Genomic DNA, 26,695 nt, shown 5'->3' with positions numbered 1-26,695 from the left:
CCAAATTCTTAATATGTTTGCCACCAATTTGAGGAAATATAATAGGTTTGGGGGAAATTTCAGGGAAAATGGAAAACCGAGATCAATGGGAAAACCAGTAGACAGTTTAAAACTTATTTGGCACAAGGCAAATCTGTAGTATTAGTTCTACTAGGAATGATATTACAAAATTAGGGCTTATTTCCTTATTCATATCCTATGAGTATGTATTTGTGTGTACTATTTTCAAAGATTTGCAGTCTCCATAGACACTTTTTCTTACCTGGAGGAGAATTTGCCTTAAGTGACTGTCAGCCATAAAAAATGTGTTTAGGACTATGACAGAATTCCTAGGGTATCACTTATCTCTCCTATAAATGGAAAAACTGGTGCTTATAATTTGTGACTATTGTTGTTTTATACAAAGATATTTGCATTTAAAAACTTTAAGCATTTTTTAAAATGTTTAATTGGAGGATAATTGTTTTACAACGTTGTATTGGTTTCTGCCCTGAAAAAATGTGAATCAGGGCATAAGTATCTATATATCCCCTCCCTCCTGAACCTCTTAAGCATTTTCTTTCACTCAGCTCCTCAGGTCAAAACACAAGTGATCAGGAGACTTGTCCACCTAATTCATCCTACGGCTCCTATCTGAGTGAGACACACACCCCGTGGGCTCTCTCCAGGAACAGAACACTATATTCTCATTCAGATTCTGGAATATCATCCCTGGTAAGTATTTTTTAATTTGTTCTTTACTTAGTCTTAAGTTTAACATGCATTTTACTTAACACTTTATACTTTTTAATAAGTGTATACATGTCTTCCAAGGTGGCGCTAGTAGTAAAGAACCTACTAGCCAAGGCAGGATCATAAGAGATGAGGGTTCGATCCCTGCATAGGGAAGATCCCCTGGAGGAAGGCCTGGCAACCCACTTCAGTATTCTTGCTTGGGAAATCCCATGGATCGAGGAGTCTGGCAGGCTACAGTCCATAAGGCCACAAACAGTTGGACATGACCAAAGCAACTTAGCACACACGCAAACATGTCTTAAATCTATCCTTGTAACCGGGGAGAAAATGAAAGTTGTTACTCTCAGTCCCACCTCAGAGAGGAAAAATCTGGGGGGGGAGGAAGGAAGACAAAAGAGATAGAGATGAATAGAAAAGATAATGACCAGAGACATAACAATGGTGTCCCTTCCTTTCCCTCTGAGTTCAAATTGAGTTCAAATTCTGTCTCTAGTCCAAGAATTATCTCCTTTCTTTATGGAATATCCTTTGTCCACAAGATAAAAAATTTTCCTCCTAAGCGTACCATTTCCAAGACTGTTCTTTAACCTATCTAAGTGGAATCACAAAGTTTTGTCCCTCCTTTCCTTCATTCAAAACTTATCCACTTTTCCTTGGATGAAAATGAGTTATTTCTATGTTTGCCTCTCAAATTACAGAAAATGAGTTTTTCAAGCACAAATACCATATTTTATTTAACTCTGTATCTTTAGTGTCTGAGATAGTGCCTGCCGCATAGCAGGGGCACCATATTTATTTTTCAATATATTAGTGAGTTGAAGCATTCTAGTTTCAAAAATATTTATTGAACCAATGGATTAATCACTTGGTCCGTTAAAATCAAAAAAGAACAGGGTAAGACACAGGAATATTCACCAGTCCTTTACGAAGAAAGCATGGTCACACAACTGCAATATGTTGACAGCCTTTCACAGATATAAACAAAGAAATGCAATGGCTCATTTTCCTGTGATGTTAGAAACCCCCAAATCAACCACATAACTCCTTTAAAAAACTGACAGTTTTTTTTGCACAAAATTAGATATCAGTTGAAAAACAGAAACTTTATTTTCAATATAACTTTAGCTTAGATTCATTTTTTCCCAGCTAGAGTCTCATGAAATAGCACAAAAAGGCGATTGGATGTGGCAACTACAGGAAATTTAACTTCTAAAAAATTTTTATTCTATGACAGTAACAAGCAAAACAAATTCCAAAAACACGTAACAGATTGGGAAAGATGCTTCCACAAACATGTAAACCGAACAGCCCAAGATAGACTACATTTTTCAATAATCTAAAATGTGTTTGTATTTCTTAGTTTTTAAAAAATAGTTCTGAAGAATAAGTGAATTACTTGAAAGTCTGTTAGCAAAGCCTCAGATTGTCCCAAAGAATTGCTCAAGCATTAATTAACTTTTTAATGCTGCTGTTAATCAAGTTAGAGAATTTTGTTATTTTTTAAATGAATATATTTAAATATTTATGAAACAACTAAGGTCATCCAGTAAGTAAGTAATGAAGGTAAAAGATCAAAGCTAAATGATTATTAAAAACCCACCTCTTCCCAATTTATTTTGAGGCAGCTTGCCCCAAATTTTGCTTTATAGGATGAGCTAGTTCCATGTGCTATGCTAAGAATCAAAGGTTCTGTGGTTTAAAAGTCCAGGAAAACACTTTGTAGTACAGAATCACAATATATCTTAGGATACTAAAGGTTCAGAGAAGTCCTGTAGTAAAGATAAATGCTTAGCTTGGTTTAATCTAGTGCCTCATAAGCTTATTTAATGACGAAAATGTTTTTTATGTTAGTCACACAGCCTCAAGCAAAGAAAAACTATACAAAATACTGTTCTGTGAGATGAATGTCCCAAATACTGTAATGGCATTTCTTCAAATCAAATATCCTTGGTTTGTCTGTATAGGTATAACATGGCTATCAGAAGAATGAATCTATGGTGTATGTATTTAACATAATATTCTTTGCTGAGTAATATGCCTTTTTGTTTGTGCTAACCTTGAAACTATCATAAGTCATGTAGGATACTAGGAATTTTGATTGACTACAGCTTCAATAGTAATAAACAGCATAAAATTGCCCCAGATGTGATCTTGACACATATTCTGGTCAGCAATACACTGTCCAGAACAAGGAAGATGACCAGAGACCTGAAATATTTCATTCAATATTGGCCACACATTTTAGGAACAATGTCAATAAAATGGAACTCTTCTCAAGGAGAACCACGCTTTTCCTGAGTGGTCAATAATTTGTAAACCATGATCTGTAAGTAATAACTAAATGACAAAGAGGATGACAACTATTATCAGACACTTAAAATGTGAAGGGATTCTTCTGTGTAGCCTCAAAAGGCAGAGCTTGTACAACTGGACTAACTTAGAAGGATTACCTCGGATCCATATAATGAAGAAACTTTAACAATTACAACTATTCTAAAATAGAATGAGATTCCTCATGAGCTATTCAATAAATATCAGAGGATAGATTATTAGAGGTGGTGTAAAGTGGATTCATGAATGGGTACATATATTTATTTGTGCTATCATTTGTCATCAAACATAAATCAGTTGTAGATGTTGGAAGATGCAAAATTGAATAAAAATAAATAATTTAGATTGGACTAACATAACATCAATAAGTATGTCATTAGGTGCCTAGAGTTTGATTTAGCTCAATGTCTGGATGGGTTCACATTACTTGTACACATAAAGTAAGTGAACTGTTTATCGCCAGATGATATTTCTCTTCTCTCTTACTTTAAAGCTTCCATCAGATTCTTTTAAGTACCTCACTTGGCACAAAGTAGAACAAAATGACATCCAAGGAAGTCAACTGCGTTGCCCACGAGTAAGAGAAGGTAAAGGAACTGAAGTGTGTGATCTTTTCATACATGTTCTTAGTAGATGCTTTTTTGAGGATAATAAGACATTACTGGGGGATACAAACCTGTATGACCTAGAGGTAGAAAAATTCCCTTTTTCAAGACCACATAGTTGTTAATATACTGAAACCACCTTTAAAAGCGTACTCTTTTTCTTTTAAAATTTATTCATTTGTTTATTTCTTTTACTTCTGGGCTGTGGTGGGTCTTTGTTCCTGTGTGTGGGCTTTCTCTACTTGCCGTGAGGGGGGACTGCTCTTCATTGCAGTGGACGTGCCTCTCATTGGGCTTCTGCATGGGCTCTGGGGTGCAAGGGCTTCAGGAGCTTCAGCCCGTGGGCTCAGGAGTTGCTGCTCTCAGGCTCTAGAACACGGGCTCAGCTGTTGTAGCTCATGGGCCCAGCTGCTCAGGGGCACGTGGGATCTTCCCAGACCTGGGATCAACTCAGTGTCCCCTGCATTGCGAGGCAGACTCAACCACTGACCACCAGACAAGCCCTAAAAGCATCATCTTATAGCTGATCACATAAATAATAACGTTCAATATTAAATATTGGAAAACAGAAACAGAAGAACCTGTAATTCAATTATCCAGAAATAATCACTGTGACTTTTATTTCCATTTAGTCTTTTTTTGAAAAGCATGTATATATTTCTTTACAAAATAATGTGGCCACCTGTATTTCTTGAGTTTTTTCATCTGACATTGTGAGCCTTTCTTTCCTCCCTGTTATAAACATTACTCCAAACAAATTGTTTAGAAGTTGCATATCATTCCATCGTAAGGATATTATTAAATTTATTTAACCAATGATATTTGTTGGAATTTTATGATCATGAATAACACTGTTAATTCAGTGGATGACTTTAAACTGGTTAATCCTACATTGATTAAAAAAGCATTAAAAGAGAATCTAAATAAACCAGCAGTCTCATTGTGCATTTTCACTAAACATTTTAAACTTGGTAAAGTAACCAATAGTTTATTATTCCTCTTTCATACTTTCAGATTTTATAAATGTGCTGGTGTGACAGTATGAAGGATTTTTAATCTGAAGCCCTGATATACATAATGTTTGATTTCTAGAAGTAGCTGCAACAGATTATAAGCTCTGTAGGAACAGAGACTGTTATCTTTTTGCATCCTTCATAAGTGGATGAAATAATATTAGACATAATTCCTGCTGCAGTGAGTATTTGGTCTTTATAAAATATCAAGTATCTTGGCTAATGTACATCTCTATTTGTAGACTTGCAGGTACATTGTCTATCATACAATTATAATATTGATTTAAGAAAAGTTGCTATAGGTATATTCATCTGCCCATTTCCACCTCTCAATTGCATTACTTTACCCACTAATGCTTTCCTTCTTTCACTCAAACTCAAATGATAAAGGTGATTAAAATAACATCTTTTTATAAAACTGTGAGTTAAATATGTTCTTATGGTTTAACTCTACAATATCTATTTTGCAGCCAAGCATCCATTGGCTTATATAATAAAACATATTTTATGTAATTATATATTAATTTATTTTATAATAATAAAATGTTATTAGATAGTACTATTAGAGGTAAATTACACTTCCCTTTGGAGATCTTAGAATATTTTTCTAAGAGCAACAAATTATGGGAAATTAGTGACATGTACACACTTCTATATTTAAAGCTAATAACCAATAAAGACCTACTATAAATAAATTTTAATGACAAAATTAATAAACAATAAAAAAGAAATTATGGGGAATTAGGAAGGAAGGAGATTGGAGGCCATGGAGGCCATGTATGTCACAGGTATAGAGTTCATCAACAAAAGAAAGAGAAAGGGTTGCATCAGGGGCTAAAGAAGGCAGGGTTTAGAAGGCTCTTAAACTTCTGTGTGTGCGCAAGTTACCAGGAAGTGTGCGGAAAACACGCATTCCCAGGGCCTATGCCTGAAGCATCTGATGTAGTTAGTATGCAGTGGGGCCCTGGAATCTGCATTTATTAAAATTATGATAGGTGATTCTGTTGCAGGTGATCTGAGGTCCCTACTATGAAAAAAACTGGTTGAGGGGGCTTGGAGAGAGGCAGGAAATGAAGACATTTGAATAGGAAGTGAAACATGGGAACGGAATGTAAGAGTACTGGCATTTATCCACGTGATGTGGGGGGAGGTCGTTGATAATTGTGGCAGCCACCATGAGGCAAAATAAATTGTATTTGGAGTGACAGGTGGAGAGTTGAGCTTTAGAGAGAACTGCAGGACTGAAGAAACTGGAGGAGATGACAGGAGAATAAAAATCTAGGAGTAAACTGAAAAGGAGCATGTGTAAAAAGAGTCCAGCGGTCTCCCTTCTTCTCTGATCTAAGCAGCCAAGTCATGTGCTGAGGTCATCACTCAGCAAAATCGGCCCTCATGAAGATCCCAGTGGTCATTCATGCAGAGGATATCATCGCTCTCCAGAGATAAGGCACAATTTGCTTCCATCAGGCCATTAACAACACCCAATCTCTCGCAAGTGACCGGTCGTAAAAGGATTGGAGCATCTTCTAGGGGAGAGGAAACAGTGAAAAATCCCATCAACTCAAGCCATGAGGAAAACAGATGTCCTTGTTCGTTGCCCTAAATTTTGTATAAGTGTTTTTTTTGTGTGAGATGGAGAACAAGTGCATTTCAAAAGCATTCTGATAAGAATGTCCCTCTTTCTAGATTAGATCCTGAAACATCCATCAAAATTACTGCAGTTGATCTCAGTTGCCCCAGTTGCACATTCAGGAAGAGTTCCCAAGAAAAGAAAGGTTAGCTGGTGTGTGATAAACAGCAATTTCCCAGGGCTTTGATTGCCAGATAGAAACTGACTTAACTCCTCCCAATTAAATGAAGCCAAAGAGCATATTGTTGGCAGAATTCTTTTAAAGAATAGATTCTTCCTGTTTGAAAATCCCCCAGCAAGTTAATTCGGTCACTGCTGTTAAGAGTTACAAATCCAGTGAAGGGACAAAGAATAAAGCTCAGACATGGCAGGTGTAAGCCAACATCCCTGGGCTGTCAGATATTCCAGACTTCAGTTCTCAGCTGCTGAGATATATCTTCAATTACCAAGCAGGCCTGAGGTTTTTTTTTTTTTTTTAAAGAATCCAATTTAATATATCTCCTCACAGTGGAAGTGACCTTTGGCTTCTAACTTCAAAGAAATCTTTGCAAGCTGCTTTGAAAAGAAATAATTGAAACAGCAGAAGATCAATAGATATCAAACAAACAATACAGGGCAGAGTCTAATAACTGGTATAGCTATTACACAAAGAAAGCTGCCAAATTTGGTGTGGGGGAGAGGGTGTAAATAAAGACAATAAACGAGGTCTCCCCAGTCAATGAGTTGACTGGTCCAGTTTTTCCAGCTCTATAACTTTTCATTCCAATCATCCTAATCAATGAAGAAGGTGATTTCCTAGCACAAGGATATTTTATTTGTAAAGTAGTTGGGATACTACCACTTTCAGGGTATGTAATTTCCCGAGTGGCAACATTACAGCTTATTATGAGAGAAATGCCTGAAAGTGCAGGTTAGATTCTTGACTTCCACCTGTGTCTGATGAAAGAACTCATGTTTTTGTCAAAATAATGAAGTATTGGCCTCTTGCTCTTATTGCCTTCCATAAATCCTTCATAAATAGACTCATTATCGCCCATCAGAGTCCAGACGAATTTGCCACAAAAAGCAAAGTTTGCTCTCGATACCTTCAATATTGTTTCTGTGTTCTTTTCACCTTTGAAATCATGCACTCCAGAAAAGTGGATTGAGGAGAAGTGGGTACAAATGGTGCCAGGTCTGACTCAGAAATACAAGATGTTAGAGTTGAAAGGGAATTGAAATCAAACCTGGTGGCTCGGTGGTAAAGAATCTGCCGCCAGTGCAGGAGATATGGGATCAATCCCTGGGTGAAGATCCCCTGGAGAAGGAAATGACAACCCACTCTAATATTCTTGCCTGGGAAATCTCATGGACAGAGGACCCTAGCGGGCTACAGTCCCTGGGGTCTCAAAATAGTCAGACACAACTCAGCGACTAAACAACAAAGTTTAGGGTGGCTTTCAGGGGCTTGGTTGGCATCAGGAAAGAGTGAAGTTTGCCTGTGGCAGCATGATAAGGGTGTTGGGGTCTATGACAATAACTTATGTTGGTCTAAAAGTATTAGAAATAATTTTATAAATTAGAAATTTATAAAATCTTTATAAAGTATTGTGAATTTCAAACATAATTTCTCACCAAATTCAGTCCTTGATGGGCCCTTGATGCTAGACTTCCCCATATTTTTGCAGACATGGAAAACTAAACAGCTCAGAAAATTAAAATTAATCATCTGGAGTCAGGCAATTACCTGCTACTTAACTCCAGACTAGAAACAAAATATCCTTTCCCCAACCCTGGAAGTTATGTGCAAACCTGATTTAGAAGACAATAAGGCTGGAAAATAGTAGGAAATGAGTTTGGAAATGGAAACTGGGATAAGATTGTAGAAAACATTGCCTGATGAACTAGACTTTTCCATCTTTATTTGGTAAGCAATAAGAAACCTCTGAAAGGTTTTGAAAATATCAGTCCCATGGTAAACTCTGTTTTTAGGAGAGCTGGATAGCAATTTGTGTCATTTATGCTGAAGAAGAGAAGATTACAAAGCAAGAGATCTAAGAGAAAGTAGCTACAGTTCCGGTAGGAAGATGTGAGTGTCTGGACATTGAAAAGGAAAGGACATATTCTTAAGGGGGAAGCTGGTAAGATTAGGTGGTTTATTGAATCAAGAGACAAAAGAGAAAGAAAGTCAAGAGTGACTTCATGATCCCTAAAGAGAAATTTATATGAAGATTAAAGCCACTATACTGGTGATTTTTCTCACTTGCTTGAGCTAGAAGTAATTGATGTAAGATTAAAAGTTAACTCTACATGTTGACTTTTCCCTACAGTTAATAGAGGTCATTCCTCCCTTTTAATTACTCTAGAAAGTCATCAGATTATCTCTGAACCTCAAATTATTTGTCATAGTAATGTGCTAAATTGCATTTAAAAAGAAATCTATATGTGAGAATTTAAGTTAAAGCTGACTTTTGATTCTCTGCAGAAACCTAGAAAATAGGTAGCAGACTTGTGAAAAATTTAAATTAAAATAACCTACAGCCCTATTTTTTCTGATAACTGTATTTACTTTATTGTAAACTGAAAAGAAGTAAGTAAAACAGATGAAAAGGAAATAAAATTGCTGATTGTTTGCTATTTCCTCTCTTGTATAACTCATCTGGTGATGGGAGGGCCTAGAAAGTAAGCCCATCAGAGATGGCCACAAGGCTTCTGGCAGCAGGAAGAACCGGGGGTTCAGGAACCAGGGGGTTCAGGAACCGGGGGGTTTAAATATTTAATAATCATTTCTTGATTAATCTATTATTGGTATACCTGCGCATCTGATTTAGTTTTTTCACATTGGAGGTTTTGCTGTATTTTGTTTGGGAGACATGAGAGTTATTCAGAACATTTCAGGAAAAATAATTTTAAACCATTAGAAAGTGTTCATAGTGATCAAGTCCTGGCTCCTCTTCTGTCCCCATCTCTCCTCAGCCTGATTAGGCAGGCAGAAGTGTATTTAGTCACACACATCACATTTTGTTACTGCTCACACTACTGGGGCCTAAGAGTTCAATCCTGTCTCCCTCAGTCCTGATATCAAGTGGAAGTTTAAAACAACCAGTGAGGGGGTTGGTCCTGTTCTCTGAACCTACTTCCAAGATCTCACCTTGTGATTTCTGCTCAGGACCCTCTGCCGAAGAGCTGCTCTTCAGACAGGAGGAATGTACTTTGCCTGCACAGAAAAGAGTCCTTGAAAAAAACAAATGGGAAACGTGGCTGCAAGAAAACTGGGAGGACTGCACGGTGAGAGCTTAAAAAAAAATAGTATATTTCCTTCATTGACTAAATTATGGCATTTTTTTAAAAGGTCAATTGCCAGAATAAACATAAAACCTTTAAGTGCATCTCCAGAAATTTCTCTGAAAACAGTTGTGACTGGCATTCCGTCTCTTTTTTTCCACCCTTTCTCTTCATCAAGGCATGCTACTTATTTTCTAATCTTCATTTTATATTGATATTGCTGAACTTTGGAAAAAGTTTAAAAGAACAGAGAATGAAATTAGATTTTTGATAATAAAAAAAGTTGTGTTGAATGATAATCCTTATCAATGAGTATATGATGTAATCTGGACTCCTTTGAATGATGTGGTAAAAGCTAAAATTTTGATGATCTAGGGCAGTCATTGGGGTCTAAACAGAGCTATCCTGGAACAAATCAAACTTTCAGCAGTGAAGGATTTGAGGTGTGGTTTCTTGGTGCTGAAAATGACTCAGCTGGCTGAGCCACTAGCATTGAAACAGTTCCCATAGTTAGCTCTCAACCACTACCCACCTCTGGGATTGCCATCTCTCAGGCTTTCAAGTCATGGTTAAGCAGAGGACTGAAGACTTAACCGTGAAAAATAAGCATTGGTAGCAATAAAAGAATAAATGAAGAAAAAAATAAATGAACTTCTTTATAACAGAGTAAGATGCCAATATTTTTGTTTTTCAAAGTGATCAAATTGCATGTGAGGATTTTAGGAAATCTTCCAGAAATGAGACTTATTGGGATCTCCCAATGCCTCTTCTGTTTCACAGATGAATCTTGTATGTCATAGAATTCTAGAATTAGGGGTTGGGAAGGAGCTTCAGATTGGGTCTGGTCCAAACACATTCCTTTCAAAAAGGAAAGGAAAGTTTAGAAAAAGAAATGATTTGCCTAGGGTCACACAACTTATTAAGGGAAGCAAGGAAAGTAGAATATTATATCCCAGTTCAGTGTTTTTTTTTCTTTCTAAAATTAATCTTAATTAGTCACATATAATGGATACATTCCACTCTAAAATTTTATATAGTGCACCTACTTATTTATTTGAAAAATTTAAACAACACACCTAAAACTTTAACCCCCACTCCCAGGATTCTTTTTAAAAGTAATCATTCCAGTGTATACATGCATTTGTTCTTTATAGCTGTCATTTAAACTGTGGATATATTGCAAAGGCCAGTGGTACCTTGCTAAAAATTTCTCATAGAAAGTTTAATTGGCCTTTAGATAACTATACTGCAAACGAATGGCTGAATGAGCCCTAATCTATCACAGAAAAACTTATTGGGAAAAGCAACCTATTTGAGAAGGTGATGTTTAATGTGGAAATGATAGATATAATCTCAATATTTCTTTAGTTTTGTTTAGAATGAAGACCTTTTATACTTTGAGAAAATAGAACTTATGGTATCAAATTTCATAATGTTTAATGTCTGAATATATCAAGACCTTTTTTAGATAGAGATATCTGTATTTCCTTAAAAATAGTAAATTATTTTGCTTCACATTAAAAAAAGGAATGTCATCTTATGCAGTAATTTCTAGTCACAGAAATTGATGGCAAAATTTTGGAAACAAAAAAAGTAAAGTTGACTTTTAGAAATAGAGTTTACAAGAGCAATGCTACCACTAAGGGTGGTTTTAATCTCCTTGACATCAAAGTTGGCTGATGTTAAAAGTAAAAATAAAATATCCACTATCTCAGAAATATGCCACATTATGTATATGTATATATCCCTGGTTATTTTAAAATAAAATCATATTTTCCATCTTTTGAATGATGGTATCTTACTCTGAAATTTTTCTAAATGAGATATCTGAGTATTTCCAAGGAGGCTAAAGACCTGGGTTCGATCCCTGGGTTGGGAAGATCCCCTGGAAAAGGGAATGGCTACCCACATCAGTATTCTGGCCTGGAGAATTCCATGGACTGTATAATCCATGGGGTTGCAGAGCTGGACACAACTGAGTGACTTTCACTTTCAAAGATAACTAATCATATAAACCCAAACAATGCTTTACCCCCTCTACTTTTCATACCTAGAAAAATTTCAAAATCTAAGGGTCTTTCCATCTCTACCTGCCACCTCCCACCTGGTGTTTAATTCTAAACAATCTTGTCAATATCTTCACCCTCCTCCCCTATCTTGAAAATCTCTGCAATAATTGTGAGTGTTTGGATGTGTGAATATTTTACAAGACCAAAAAACAAAACGGTAAAAACTGCTGGCTTAAATATATAACAGTTCAAATTAATAACTATTTTTAAAAGTTGACAAAGAACTTGCTTTTTCTTTTTATTTGTTCTTCCCTTCAGAATTTGAACCTTTCATTTCAGGATTTGGGGGACCCTTATCAAGTTGAAAATTTTAACAGGATTCTTAGAAGACTAATTCGAGTTGAAACCCTCTGGTTAGTGGACAATTCACTGGTGGATTTAAGTGCCATAAGATTGCCAAGGTACCTGCTCCCTAGCATGTCCAATTACTAAGTTAAAGTCAAGTCTTTATTATATGGGTTCATGTGATCAATGTCTTTACCTATTGTGGCTCCCCTCATGTGGTCAGGCCTTGAAAGTGAGAGTGCTAAGCGATGTCTGAGCAAGGCAAAAAGGGAAATTTATAAATCAAACTGTCACACTTTAGCAGGAAAAATCCATTCCTTTTCAAATTAATACTGCTATTACCAGTTCTTAGGGGAATAATTAATAATCATAAGACATATTGGCAGAAAAGCTTGCTAGGTTCCTTGTGTAGTGAACTGGAAACACAATTACATTATATACACATTATCGTTGTAAGATAGTGATTTTTAGTCATGTTTATTGACCATTTACAGGGAAAGACTCTATAGGTAGTTGACAAGCGTCTTGACTTCAGGTTCACAAGCTTTTAAAAAAAAATTTTTAACCGAGGACATTTATTTTCAATTTAATCTCTTATTTGACTTAAGATAAAATTCTTTACATTCTAATAGAGGAGTAGAAGTTGTCAACCAGAACAGTGACAGAAATAAAATTGTTTTTAATTGATGTGGACTCTCTGATGTCCCAAGGACACCAAGGATAATGTTAAAGATAATCTGTCTCCTTGCCCAGGATTGCTTGAGAATTCTGTGGAGAGTTGCCCTTTGCTTCACCAAGCAGGTGTGTAGCTAGAGCAAGCTGAGGTAGCCATCAGAGGGGCAGACAGAATTCCCAGAGAAGAATCAGGAAATATCAAGCAGCCACAAGAAGAAAAGGTAAATCCTCGAGCGGGTTGAGCTGCATCTCTGAGCCTGGGCTGAGGCAGGGCATCGAAAAGAGCTCATTACAGTTACCAGGGGAGCGAAACGGCCCAGCAGACAGAGGAAGAGGCAGAAAATGCAATGGTCCCTGAGGATCTTCAGTCATTTTCAAAGTCCCTTCCCAACATTAGACAGACTTGAATAATATTTGATTTTACTTATGTTCTTTTCAAATGACAAATTTAAAATTACCAAAATAAAAATTTTCAGAGGACTCTTAACTATCACTGCCATTTTAGTTTATTCAGTTTGTTGCTGTCATGTCTAACTCTGAGACCACATGAATTACAACATGCCAGGTTTTTCTGTCTTTCACTATCTCCCTGAGTTTGCTCAAACTCCTGTCTACTGGGACAGTGATACCATCCAACCATCTCATCCTCTGTCACCCCACTCTCCTCTTGCCCTCAATCTTTCCCAGCATCAGTTACTCGATGTTAATTTGTTCAATTTTTTGCCCTAGACTCTCTTCTAGGGATAAAATAAGAATGTATGTTATATTTTCTAATATTCATTTAAATAAATGTACAAGAACAAATATTAATAGTCACATAACATACTTTAGAAACACTACACAAGAAGACCATTAATTTCGTGTATGTGAATTTGACTTGATCCAAATCAGTAAACCTCCAAATTTTTCCTATCTTATATAAAAAAGAAGAGAGAAAAAGAGAAATTCTTATCATTAAAGAAAAGACTTGATGCCGTTTTAGTGTTCTTTAGATGTATTCGTTTGGCCTTTCTTTCTTCAGAAATACAATGTATAATATAAAGTTATATAATTGCAATTCAGACTCTACAACTGTCAAATCAATCAGGAGAGCAGAAAATTGATGCATGTAATTCATAGCCTCCTTCTCTTCTGCCCCAGGAGAAAAATCACACTGGGTTTGTCAGTCATGCCCCCTAACATTATCCGGCTGACTGAGGATCTGTGATACAGTCAATATGAGAGGCTGATTCAGCCTTGGAGGACAGAATGAAGCAGGGCAAAGGCTAATAGAGTTCTGCCAAGAGAACGCACTGGTCATAGCAAACACCCTCTTCCAACAACACAAGAGAAGACTCTACACGTGGACATCACCAGATGGTCAACACTGAAATCAGATTGATTATATTCTTTGCCGCCAAAGATGGAGAAGCTCTATACTGTCAGCAAAAACAAGACCGGGAGCTGACTGTGGCTCAGATCATGAACTCCTTATAGCCTAATTCACTCTTAAACTGAAGAAAGTAGGGTAAACCACTCGACAGTTCAGGTATGACCTAAATCAAATCTCTTACGATTATACAGTGGAAGTGAGAAACAGATTCAAGGGATTAGATCTGATAGAGTGCCTGAAAAACTAGGTTCATGACATTGTACAGGAGGCAGGGATCAAGACAATCCCCAAGAAAAAGAAATGCAAAAAGCAAAATGGTTGCCTGAGGAGGCCTTACAAATAGCTGTGAAAGAAGAGAAGCAAAGAGCAGAGGAGAAAAGGAAAGATACACTCATTTGAATGCAGAGCTCCAAAGAATAGCAGGGAGAGATAAGAAAGCCTTCCTTAGTGATCAGTGCAAAGAAATAGAGGAAAACAACAGAATGGGAAAGACTAGAGATCTCTTCAAGAAAATTAGAGATACCAAGGGAACATTTCATGCAAAGATGGGCACAATAAAGGACAGAAATGGTATGGACCTAACAGAAGAAGATATTAAGAAGAGGTGGCAAGAATACATAGAAGAACTAATACAAAAAAGATCTTCATGACCCAGATAATCACGATGGTGTGATCACTCACCCAGAGCCAGACATCCTGGAATGTGAAGTCAAGAGGGCCTTAGGAGGCATTACTACGTACAAAGCGAGTGGAGGTGATGGAATTCCAGTTGAGCTATTTCAAATCCTAAAAGATGATGCTGTGAAAGTGCTGCACCCAATATGCCAGCAAATCTGGAAAACTCAGCAGTGGCCACAAGACTGGAAGAGGTCAGTTTTCATTCCAATCCCAGAGAAAGGCAATGCCAAATAAAGTTCAAACTATGGCACAATTGCACTCATCTCACATGCTAGTGAAGTAATGCTCAAAATTCTCCAAGTTAGGTCAAAAGTATATGAACTGTGAATTTCCAGATATTCAGAACGGATTTAGGAAAGGCAGGGGAACCAGAGATAAAATTGCTAGCATCCATTGGATCATTGAAAAAGCAAGAGAGTTCCAGAAAAACATTTATTTCTGCTTTATCGATTATGCCAAAACCTTTGACTGTGTGGATCATAACAAACTGAAAATTCTTCAAGAAATGGGACCACCTGACCTGCTTCCTGAGAAATCTGTATGCAGATCAGGAAGCAACAGTTAGAACTGGACATGGAACAACAGACTGGTTCCAAATTGGGAAAGGAGTATATCAAGGCTGTATATTGTCACCCTTCTTATTTAACTCATATGCAGAGTACATCATGAGAAATGCTGGGCTGGATGAAGCACGAGCTGGAATCAGGATTGCTGGGAGAAATATCAATAAACTCAGATATGCAGATGACACCACACTTATGGCAGAAAGTGAAGAACTAAAGAACCTCTTGATGAAAGAGGAGAGTGAAAAGGTTGGCTCAAAGCTCAACATTCAGAAAACTAAGATCATGGCATCTGGTACCATCAATTCATGACAAATAGATGGGAAACAATGGAAACAGTGACAGACTTTATTTTTCTGGGCTCCAAAATCACTGCAGATGGTGACTGCAGCCATGAAATTAAAAGACGCTTGCCCCTTGGAAGAAAAGTTATGACCAATATAGACAGCATATTAAAAAGCACAGACATTACTTTGCCAACAAAGGTCTGTCTAGTCAAAGCTATGGTTTTTCCAGTAGTCATGTATGGATGTGAGAGTTGGAGTATGAAGAAAGCTGAGCACTGAAGAATTGATGTTTTTGAACTGCAGTGTTGGAGAAGACTCTTGAGAGTCCCTTGGATAGCAAGGAGATCCAACCAGTCCATCCTAAAGGAAATCAGTCCTGACTGTTCATTGGAAGGATTGGTGCTGAAGCTGAAACTCAAATACTTTGGACACCTGACGTTAAGAACTACTGACTTACTGGAAGAAAAGACCCTGATGCTGGGAAAAGTTGAAGGTGGGAGGAGAAGGGGACAACAGAGGATGAGATGGTTGGAGGGCATCAGCTACTCAATGGACATGAGTTTGAGTAAACTCCAGGAGTTGGTGATGGACAGGGAGGCCTGGTGTGCTGCAGTCCATGGGGTCACAAAGAGTCGGACATGACTGAGCAACTGAACTGAACTGAGAGGCTGAGAGAGTAGCAGGGTATACACTGAAAATGAGAGAAAATGACTAGCAGATAAGGAAATAACAGATTTCAGATGAGGACAGAGAGAGAGGCAGAGAGACAGAATCTGTTTGAGATAGGTTTTCAGTTAGAAATTGCAGTAGGACTAAACTGCATCAAATGATTATGTGTGGGGCTCTCTGATGGCTCAGCAGGTAAAGAATCCACCTGCAAAAAGGAGACACAAGAGACACTGGTTTGATTCCTGGGTTGGGAAGATCCCGTGGAAAAGGAAATGGCAATCTACTCCAGTATTCTCGCCTAGAAAATTCCATGGACAAAGGAGCCGGACAGGCTACAGTCCATGGGATGGCAAAGAGTCAGATACAACTGAGGATACGGCACACAAAGATTACATGCAACCTAGGAAAGAGTGGAAACCTGAAGTTATCAAAGATATGGTTAAGAGTGCAAAATATCCCTATGGAGAACAGAAGGAAGCAAGGGTAATGAAAACAATGGATGTGAAAAATTACAATGAAATCTGCAGGGGGCGGGCGGAGTTCACACTGAATCAGTATTTTTCATGCTGCTGTGAGACTGTCATCTCTCTGTTTAGCACCATGTTCACTATTAGCAATAATCAGTTACCAAGTGTCTTTGTGGGCTATTATTTATAAATAAATACCCTGTGTTTCCCTCAGAGTATTAAATCCCAGGTTATACATAAAGGAATTTTTCTGTAAAGCAAGGTGTCAGTGATAGATTCGGAATTATTTTCTTTAATGGCATGGTTTTATACAATTATGGCTTTAAGGTAAAAATATTAAGAAGCATTATATTCTGTCTGGAAAATGTATTCAACCTCAAGGCCTAGCACATATTTCTGTTCCCAAGGATAACTTTTAGTTTTCTTTTGCATAAAAAAAAAATGGCTTTAAAAAAATTTAATGCTATTTTCTCAATATCGAATTTAAGTACAGAAAAGTAGAAAGAAAGGAAAACAATTATAATCTTACTACTTAGGGGCAATATACTCTTCAGAAGCTTTCATGTGTCTTTGAGTGAACTTTTCACATTGCTGAGATTTCAGCAGCCCCTTACTGTTTCATCCAGGGCTTATTGAGAAGTCACCAGAGACCAAACACAGTGTCAGGTACCTAGTATATACATTGGAAAAGAAAACAGATTCTTGCCTTAGACAAGCTTCCGGGCTTATCCGCCCTGTTTATTTTCTCTTACTATTTTAATATACATATTCCTTTTTTCTTCCCAACCATATTTGTAGAAAATGCCACTTTCACACCTTAGTCTAGGTGAGGCATGCTAGTGCTTTGCAATATTTGGTAGTTTACCATCCTCTTTAGGAGACAAATGACAAGATGTTTATATTTTATATGCAGTTGCAGAGTTTTAAATATGAACAAAAACCATCTCACATCTTTCAAACAATTGCCAAAGATGCCTCAGATTCAGCATTTATCCTTGGCTGACAACCATATTGAGACTCTGAATGGGCTGTCCAGTTTACGGCACACGCCACTGGAATCCCTTATGCTCAAGAGGAACCCTTGTGAATTTCACCAAAACTACCGACAACGGTGAGGTCCCAAATGCTTTAAGTCCTCTTTTGTACTTCATTGAATATTATACTTTTAACCATTGTTCCCATCTTGCTTAAATTTGCTCAGCAGGTATTTAGCTTATCTACTGTGTGTTGAACAATTCATGCTTCTAATCTCACCTAAAGAACTTTGAACTGATTTTGTGTGTCTGTGTTTAATTTTTAATATACTCTTCTGTCAGTTAATTTATGATGCTGTGCAAATTTTAGGCTCCTCCTGTAATGGGACTATACATAAACTTAGAAATTTCATTTAGACTTTCAAATCCTATGCATTTTCTCTCATGATGTTCAACAGATGTCTTTTATAAAATTTCTAAATGTAGGTTCCCATCAAGGCCCAAGTGACCATCTTATAAATTGTTTATTCTTTGGTTTTGTTCTCATATCTTTGGGCCACAAGGGCACCATTAATTAAACGAATACAAAAAAGTCATTGATTCGATCTACTCTAGTGATTGAAAGAACTGGAAACCTGCCAAGAATAAACCATTTTTATTTCTTTGTCAGCATTAGGAACATTCTTAATGATGATAATAATGGAAGCTAAACAACCTTGAGCGTGCACCAAGTAATATAGTAGTAATAGTAGTGAAAGTCACTCAGTTGTGTCCGACTCTTGCAACCACATGGACTGTAGCCCGCCAGGCTCCTCTGTCCATGGGATTCTCCAGGCAAGAATACTGGAGTGGGTTGCTATTTCCTTCTCCAGGGGATCTTCCTGACCGAGGTATCGAACCCGAGTCTCCTGCATTGCAGGCAGATTCTTTTACCAACTGAGCTATGAGCCATGAGGGAAGCCCAAGTATGAGGGAACCAAGTAATATGCCCCCCTATTTATCTGCAGCTAATTTCCAGCGCCACTATTAGTATGTTGTCTGCTCAGCTGCTACAGTTGTGCCTGAGTCTTTGCGACCCTATGGACTGCATAGCCTGTCAGACTTCTTTGTCCATGGGATTCTTGAGGCAAGAAAACTGAAGTGGGTTGCCACACCCTCCTCCAGGGGATCTTCTGACCCAGGGACTGAAACCATGCCTCCTGCATTTCCTGCAATGCAGGCAGATTCTTTACCACTGAGCCACCTTGGAAGCCCACACTATTAGTATACTTAGGGAAATTAAAATGGTAGAAACAAGGAACTGAGTTCTAGACCTATATTTGCCCCCAGATGACCACAAGTCATCTCATCTCTCACTCTGAATCTGTCACACAAAGGGTTAGATCATTTCTAGGCTCCTTTCTGTTCTGTGATTATAGTCCTTCCTCCACATCCAATTTCTACAAAAGACAGTTCTCTTACCACTTTCCTTTCTCATACTGGCATTTTCCCATAATAGCAGCTATATTCTAGAGGCCTGTATAACATCAGACTCTTCAGTCCATGATGTGCAATGAAAATTGTCAAAATAAAAATTTTTATCTCTGTTGTTACTACATAAATCTCATTACTGCAATTGTTTTCCCTCTGACTATAGTCTGAAAGCAAAATTTCATATTCTGTGACAATAAAGTCTCAAATTGATACTATATAAGCAAAATCTAGCAGCACAATTGCTTTAATATTGAACTAATATTTAACCAAAATAATGTTTTGAAGCTTAAAATTAATTCTATTTCCTACAGTCAGAGGAGTTTTAGTTAGACATTTCAACATCATTCATAAAATAGTACATGCCTGCCTTAAAGATAATCTATTAGTGTTATATTTCAGTTTGGTTAATTAATATGTGGGATTTTAGAAAACACTTTGGTCTCAACTCAGTCACTTGCCTCTTTTCAAAGAATGCCTTATAATAATAGTGTTAGATTAACTGTCTGAAATCTGACATGCCCTGAGGCCTCACTATAAATCTGTCTTCAAAATTCATGAGGTGGTGTAGAATTATGTGGAAATGAAAGATATAATGAGGTTTTTCTATTTTTTTAGTATTAATTCTTTTGGATTGAGTGCAAGGTGCATACATACTGACAATCAGACTACAAAAAGCCAGGTTGTATTGACCAAGATAGTGAATGGTTGCTTTAAATAGAAAGATGTGGTCATTTTAAAGTATGAAAGAAAGATTTAAGTATTCACTCCTACTGAAGCACTAAGCCAGAGTCTCAAGTTCATCTAAATTTAGGTTTAATTATCTAGCCAGAAATCCCCATAAGGATTACAGCAGCATTCATTTTGTCACTGGGTACTTTGTGTTGAGGGTTTAGGCCAGACTTTCAGTGACCCTTACATCACAGTCAGAATATTTAAGTATAAGATTTTCTTGATCACTGACACCTAGAATTGTGACTGTCTTCCCTTCCTCCTTTGTTTCAGATCCTCCAATAAGAAGACAGCACAGTTCAAAAGAGAAAGGACTTAATGATAGAGCTAATGGTGTAAGTCCCAGGAGATAGAGGGCAGCCCACTTCTTGGGACACCCACAGGCAAATTCTTTTACCATTCTTCAGAAGCCAGGGTTATCCTAGTTCACCAATAGTTTGACTGTAAAAAACGGAAGGGGGGGGACTAGGAGTTCCTGCCAAGTCTGAAAACTGGAGCCAGAAGACAGATTTTAATCTTTACTCCATCACCTACAGGCTTTATGATCTTGGAGAAGTTACTTAAAATAGGGGGTAAAAACTAACTTGACAGGATTGTTGTGAGGATGAGACAATGTGCACAAAGCATTTAGAGCTAAGAAAATCATGCAGCCAATGGGAGCATTCCAGGAGGTTGGTACCGTCGTTAGTTGACATGGCTTGTCTCCTGAGAGGTTCAGCATCTTTCATCCTGGGCCAAAGCCACTGCCATCCGTTTCCTCTGGCCTGAGCCACCAGAACTCCCCAATCAGGAAAGCTGTCCACTCGAGAGGAAACGCTGCTTTATGAAGCTGCTAGGCATATGGCCACTGTTAACTGGGTTGACATGAAAGACCACCTCCTGAAGCTGGAAGCGACTGTCTAAATTTGAAATGAGAGCTTCTCTGTCAAGAGAAAATAACTCAGCCCCAAATCATTTCCCACCCCCTCTTATAACTCTCAGCCAGAATTCTTCCTTAACTATCACTGGACAACTCGGACTTGCTTTACTTTAAAAAACAGCTTCCAATTTTATAATGTGTACATATCTCATGATCTCATTCTTTCTCTCATGGTTAGTTAGCTAAATCTACTCATTGATTTTTTTTTCTTTATAGGACATTGCAAAAACCGGAATGACATTCTCTTATGAAAACAGAGTGTATGCAGTTTCGCTCCTCTGCTCAATACTTAGAATCTGCTGAATGATCTAGTAGCTTCCAGAGAGGCAAGCTATGACAGGGTCATCAGCTCAACGAACACGAATTGTGCTTTAAATTAATGTCATTGCAAAGATAAGGAAAACAGAATAAAGTGATAGCCACTCATCTTTCTTTTAACAATAGGCAAAGGCCACTCATTTTATAGAGTAAGTGAAATACAATTCATTTGTTCTGTACAGTTACTTTTTTTCTTTAATTTTTGCTTTAGAGTGTTCTCCTGTTTGCCAAGCTTAAAAACGCTGGATGGGATCCTGAAGCTACCAGAAGATACTTCACCACCAGAAACCAATATTTTTTCAAAAATGTGTATTGTATCCTAATGAAATCTGTATAGAAAGAAAGCCATCACCATTGTTTTTAAAAATGAATAAACAGGAAATGTATGACTAAATATTATGACTTATTATGTATATATATATACACATATATTATATATTTATATATATATTACTTTCCTTTTATCCAGTCTTCTCCAGTTTTTTAAATTCTATGCCTTATCAGTCAGTAAATAAATTTTGAGCACATGAATTTTAAATAATTTTAAAATTTTATTAATTTATTATTTATTATTTTTAGAAATTGTATACATAAAATCATAAAATAAATATATAGCATATATTTAAAAACATGCAATTAAAGATTTTTAAATGATGGTGATAAAAATTTAACATAAATAAGGGCTCTAAGGTTTTCCCATGCTCCAGGGACTACTCATCTGGTCCACCCCTAGGACTATAAGCTCCTTACTTAGAATGTACTGCTTTAAATATCTGAACCTATCAAAAGGAAAAGGGACAATTAGAAGTACCTTGTACAATTTTAAATCACATGCACTAGATTCTTCATTTTAAATATTCTGTCATTTATTAGTGATTTTCACTAATAAATTTAGGGAGGTCCTAAGCCATATGTTATTCATGAAGTGCTTAGAAAATAAACAGTAATGGTAAAGCTTCTTTTTGATCAGAGAATTTCACAAATATTATTTTAAGACTGCCTTCCCTACGTGCTAATAGGAAAGAACACAATTCATTTTATTTTTTTTTTTTTTCACAATTCATTTTAATTGCTTTCAAAATTTAGAGAAAGGTCAATACCCAGAACAACTTATGACTATATATTTTTATTTATAAAGATCAATGGAGTTACAGAATTAAGGTTTTCCTAAGATGGTTTATTGATTATCTAGAGATCCTAGCATGAAATAAATAACATGCTTTCTGAATCATTCTGCCAAGTAAATTTTGCTTGTAAAATTATATAACAAAGATTCTAACAAGACCAAGAAACAGGTCCTTCCCTCAAGGATCTTATGAATGATTGAAGATTGCATGCAAAGAAGACCTTAAATTCAAAGACCTGTGTTATGAATAGCTATTATCTGAGTAAGTGAAAGAAAGAGATTTCATTTTAAATTACAGGAAGCCATCTGAGATGGAGTCGACTGTTAAAGAATAGTAGGCCTTCCCAGGTAGTAGCAGGTTCTTCCAGTCAGATAACACAACATGAAAAGGGGTACAAAACTTAGAAATTGTATCTAAGTTAGGAATGGGCCTGGCTAGAAAAGTCAGAGAAGTATATTGATAGTGGTTTAAAAAAGAGTAAAATATTGATAAAAATAGCCGTAACTTTTGAATATCCATTATGCATCAGACATAGGACAGATATTATACATTCATCTTTAAGTCCTCAAAAAAACTGTGAGGTTGTGATTATTCTTATTTTATAGGCAGGAGTATCTGAAGCTCAGAGGGGTTAAGTAATTTGCTTAAGATTGGTGATAAATGTAGGTCTCTACCACATGGCAAACCCCAAGATTCAAACCCTGAACACCTTTCAACACTTTTGCTGCCTCTTCTAATAATTTGGTTCTAATTTTAAAATCCAAGATGGTACTTTTATATTTCTAGGAACAGCTTCATCTTCCCAAATTCTAGCATCACAAATCCTAGTATTTAATCAGAGTCAAGAATTCACTTTTCCTTGAATGTATCCTAAACTTTTCTTGGTCAAGTTTTTCCGTTTCTGCAATACTTTTCCCTTGAAAACACCCCTGAGAACACTTTTCTCCTTTCAACATTCACTTTGAATAGTATTTCCTCCAAAAAATCTTCCCTCATCATTTCAATCAGATCTGTTTTCTCTGTAAAAAGTACTTTAAAAGAAATATTGGTCTTATGGCATGTTTTCTCATTGCTGCTTCAATTTGATTTAAAAAGAATTAGACTTTGCCTGCTTTCAAAAAAACAGGGACTTTACTCGTGAAGTAAATAAGAAAGTGGGACACATTTCATTTTAGGTGTTTACACATGTAACCTTCTGCCTCTCTAACTCAGTGTGAGAAAATGTTTTCAGAAAAGATCCAGAGAGTAAATACTGTAAGTCTTATTGGCCATATGTTCTCTGTACTAACCACTCAACTCTGCCATTTTTAGTGCAAAAGCAACCATAGACCACATGTAAATGAGTGGGTGTGACTGTGTCCCAATAAAACTTTTGTTTAAGAAAGTATATGATAGGTCATCATTTACTGACCTCTGCTCTAAATTTTAAGGTCATATGGTAGGTTTTTTTTAAGATTTATTTTTTGTTTTTTTCTTAATAACATGTTTCTGTTTTATGTTTTGGTTTTTGACTGCTAGGCTTGTGGGATCTTAACTCCCTGACCAGGAATTAAGCTCACACTCCTTGCATTGAAAGGTGAAGTCTTAACCAGTGGACCGCCAGGGAAGTCCCTCACGTGGTTTATTGCTTTACTCTTTATCAGTATTCACTGCCCTCCCCAGAAGAGGTGTATATTTCCCCCTACTCTTTGAAGTCAGATGTGTCAAGCAAATTGATTTGGCCAGTGAAATGCAAATGAGTCTGACACAAGTCACTTATAGGCAGAAGCTTTGAAAACAAGTTTGTGCTTTGTCACACTTTCTTTTCTTGCACTACGTTAGCAGGCAAATTTCCAGATAATGGCTTCTCCATCAGTCTAGGTCCTTAGGTGAATATGAGGTGAGGCAGAGCTACAGTCCATCTACAAACGATATACAGCAAGAGAGGGTGGACCCATGTCATCAACCTATAAGATTCCATTTGATGATGCACCATAACCTAGCCTTTCCCAACTAACATACCTCCTCAAATTTCAGTTCAATTCAGTCGCTCAGTTATGTCTGACTTTTTACAACCCCATGGACTGCAGCACTCCAGGCTTCCTTGTCCATCACCAACTCCCAGAGCTTGCGCAAACTCATGTCCATTGACTCGGTGATGCCGTCCAATCATCTCATCCTCTGTCGTCCCCTTCTCCTCTCGCCTTCAATCTTTCCCAGAATCAGAGTCTTTTCCAATGAGTTTGTTCTTCTCATCAGATGGCTCAAATATTGGAGTTTCAGCTTCAGCATCAGTACTTCCAAAGAATATTCAGGACTGATTTCCTTTAGCATGGACTGGTTGGACTCCTTGCAGTCCAAGGGACTATCTCCAGCACCACAGTTCAAAAGCATCAATTCCTCGGTGCTCAGCTTTCTTTATAGTCCAACTCTCACATCCATACATGACTACTGGCAAAACCAAAGCTTTCACTAGACGGACTTCTGTTGGCAAAGTAATGTCTCTGCTTTTTAATATGCTGTCTAGGTCGGTCATAGCTTTTCTTCCAAAGAGCAAGCATCTTTTAATTTCATGGCTGCAGTCACCATCAGCAGTGATTTTGGAGCCCCCCAAAATAAAGTCTGTCACTGTTCCTGTTGTTTCCCCATCTACTTGCCATGAATTGATGGGACTGGATGCCATGATCTTAGTTTTCTGAATGTTGAGTCTTAAACCAACTTTTTCACTCTCCTCTTTCATTTTCATCAAGAGGCTCTTTAGTTCATCTTCACTTTCTGCCATAAGGGAGGTGTCATCTGTGTATCTAAGGCTATTGATATTTCTCTCGGCAATCTTGATTTCAGCTTGGATTTCATCAAGCCCAGCATTTCACGTGATGTACGTTAAATAAGTTATATGTACGTTATAAGTTAAATAAGCAGGGTGACAATATACAGCCTTGACATACTCCTTTCCTGATTTGGAACCAGTCTGTTGTTCCATGTCCAGTTTTAACTAGCTTCTTGACTTGCATACAGATTTCTCAGGAGGCAGGTCAAGTGGTCTGGTATTCCCATCTCTTTCAGAATTTTCCACAGTTTAGTGTGATCCACACAGTCAAAGGCTTTGGCATAGTCAATAAAGCAGAAGTAGATGTTTTTCTGGAACTCTCTTTCCTTTTCAATGATCCAGCGGAGGTTGGCAATTTTATCTCTGGTTCCACTATCTTTTCTAAAACCAGCTTGAATGTCTTTTCTAAAACCAGCTTGAATGTCTGGAAGTTCACGGTTCACATACTGTTGAAGCCTGGCTTGGAGAATTTTGAGAATTACTTTGCTATCATGTGAAATGAGTCTTACTGTGTGATAATTTGATCATTCTTTGGCATTGCCTTTCTTTGGAATTGGAATGAAAACTGACCTTTTCCAGTTCTGCGGCCACTGCTGAGTTTTCCAGATTTGCTGGCATATTGAGTGTAGCACTTTCACAGCATCATCTTTTAGGATTTGAAATATCTTACCTGGAATTCCATCACCTTCTCAAATTTAGGGACTGAAACTTTACTTATTCAATACAATAATGTGTTTAATATTTGGTATTGCCAACCAAAATAGCAGAGTTGGCATGTAAAATGTTGACTAAAGGGATAAATGCCTACCATCAGAAACCATAAATGGGGTGGTATAACTACCAGGTAGGATACAATTATAATACTTTGGGTGAAATGTATTAAAAAAGATTTAATTAGGGTAATAGTGCTGGAAATAGATATAAGTTATGAAGATATGAAAAGCTGGGGAGTTATGACAGCCAGCAAATTGTTTTATTATTTAAATTACCTTGAATTATTATCTGCAGGCAAAAACAGTCTAATTGCAAGGAAAATCATGGGTTTTATAAGAGGTGCTGGGTTCTAGATAGCTATGAAGAAAAATGGCTAAATGCAATGTAATTAGGGTCTCAAACTATGTGTTACACTCTTTCTAAGAGTAAGCTTGTATTGAATTGAAATCTGATTTTCTGATCTTAAGAGGTACAGGTGCTATGGTCAGTGTGGCTGGAGCAGGTTGGCTTGTGTTGGTGATGCTTACCCACACCAGAGGGAACCAATTGGACCAAGGGCAATGGACTAAATAAAAGCTAAATCCCAAATTGAGGCTATCTATACATTGCGGTGCCAGCAGTTCTGATAGCTATCAGCAATGATATTATATGTCCAAGGGTGGTATTGCTATTATTTCAAATAAATCCATTCGCTTGACCTATCCAAAATACTTCCTTGTATATTCTATAATCCCCAGATATCTGAACCACTCTCTCCCATAGCCTAAACATACTAGCAGGCATACTTTGTTAGGAAATATGCAGGGATTTTTAAAAAAATCAGCAACAGAGCTATTTTTGTAGGAATTTTGTACATAGGTGCCAAAAATTTTCTGGCCATAGTCTATTTAACTCAACAGAACCATATAAAGTTTCTATTATAAAATTTTAGGTACATTCATCCTTCTAACAGTTCTAATATTCAGTTCTTCAATACACAGGGTGATTGG

General features: G+C 37.1%; 1 protein-coding gene across 1 annotated transcript in view; it reads left to right on the top strand.

The window, feature by feature from the left end:
- The window catches only part of LOC136172966 (uncharacterized), a 38,136-nt gene extending 17,998 nt beyond the window's left edge, over positions 1 to 20,138 (top strand). Inside the window, exons 3-8 of the mRNA XM_065942122.1 lie at positions 553 to 714; positions 3,560 to 3,653; positions 9,463 to 9,581; positions 11,906 to 12,048; positions 17,557 to 17,754; positions 20,093 to 20,138. Of these exons, the coding sequence (XP_065798194.1) occupies positions 553 to 714; positions 3,560 to 3,653; positions 9,463 to 9,581; positions 11,906 to 12,048; positions 17,557 to 17,754; positions 20,093 to 20,138 (762 nt within the window). The remainder of the gene's footprint in view (positions 1 to 552; positions 715 to 3,559; positions 3,654 to 9,462; positions 9,582 to 11,905; positions 12,049 to 17,556; positions 17,755 to 20,092) is intronic.
- The last annotated feature ends 6,557 nt before the right edge of the window (positions 20,139 to 26,695 follow it).

Source organism: Muntiacus reevesi, chromosome 8, assembly GCF_963930625.1.
Source record: "Muntiacus reevesi chromosome 8, mMunRee1.1, whole genome shotgun sequence".
Taxonomy (NCBI): Eukaryota; Metazoa; Chordata; class Mammalia; order Artiodactyla; family Cervidae; genus Muntiacus; species Muntiacus reevesi.
This window is presented reverse-complemented; position numbering and strand designations above follow the sequence as displayed.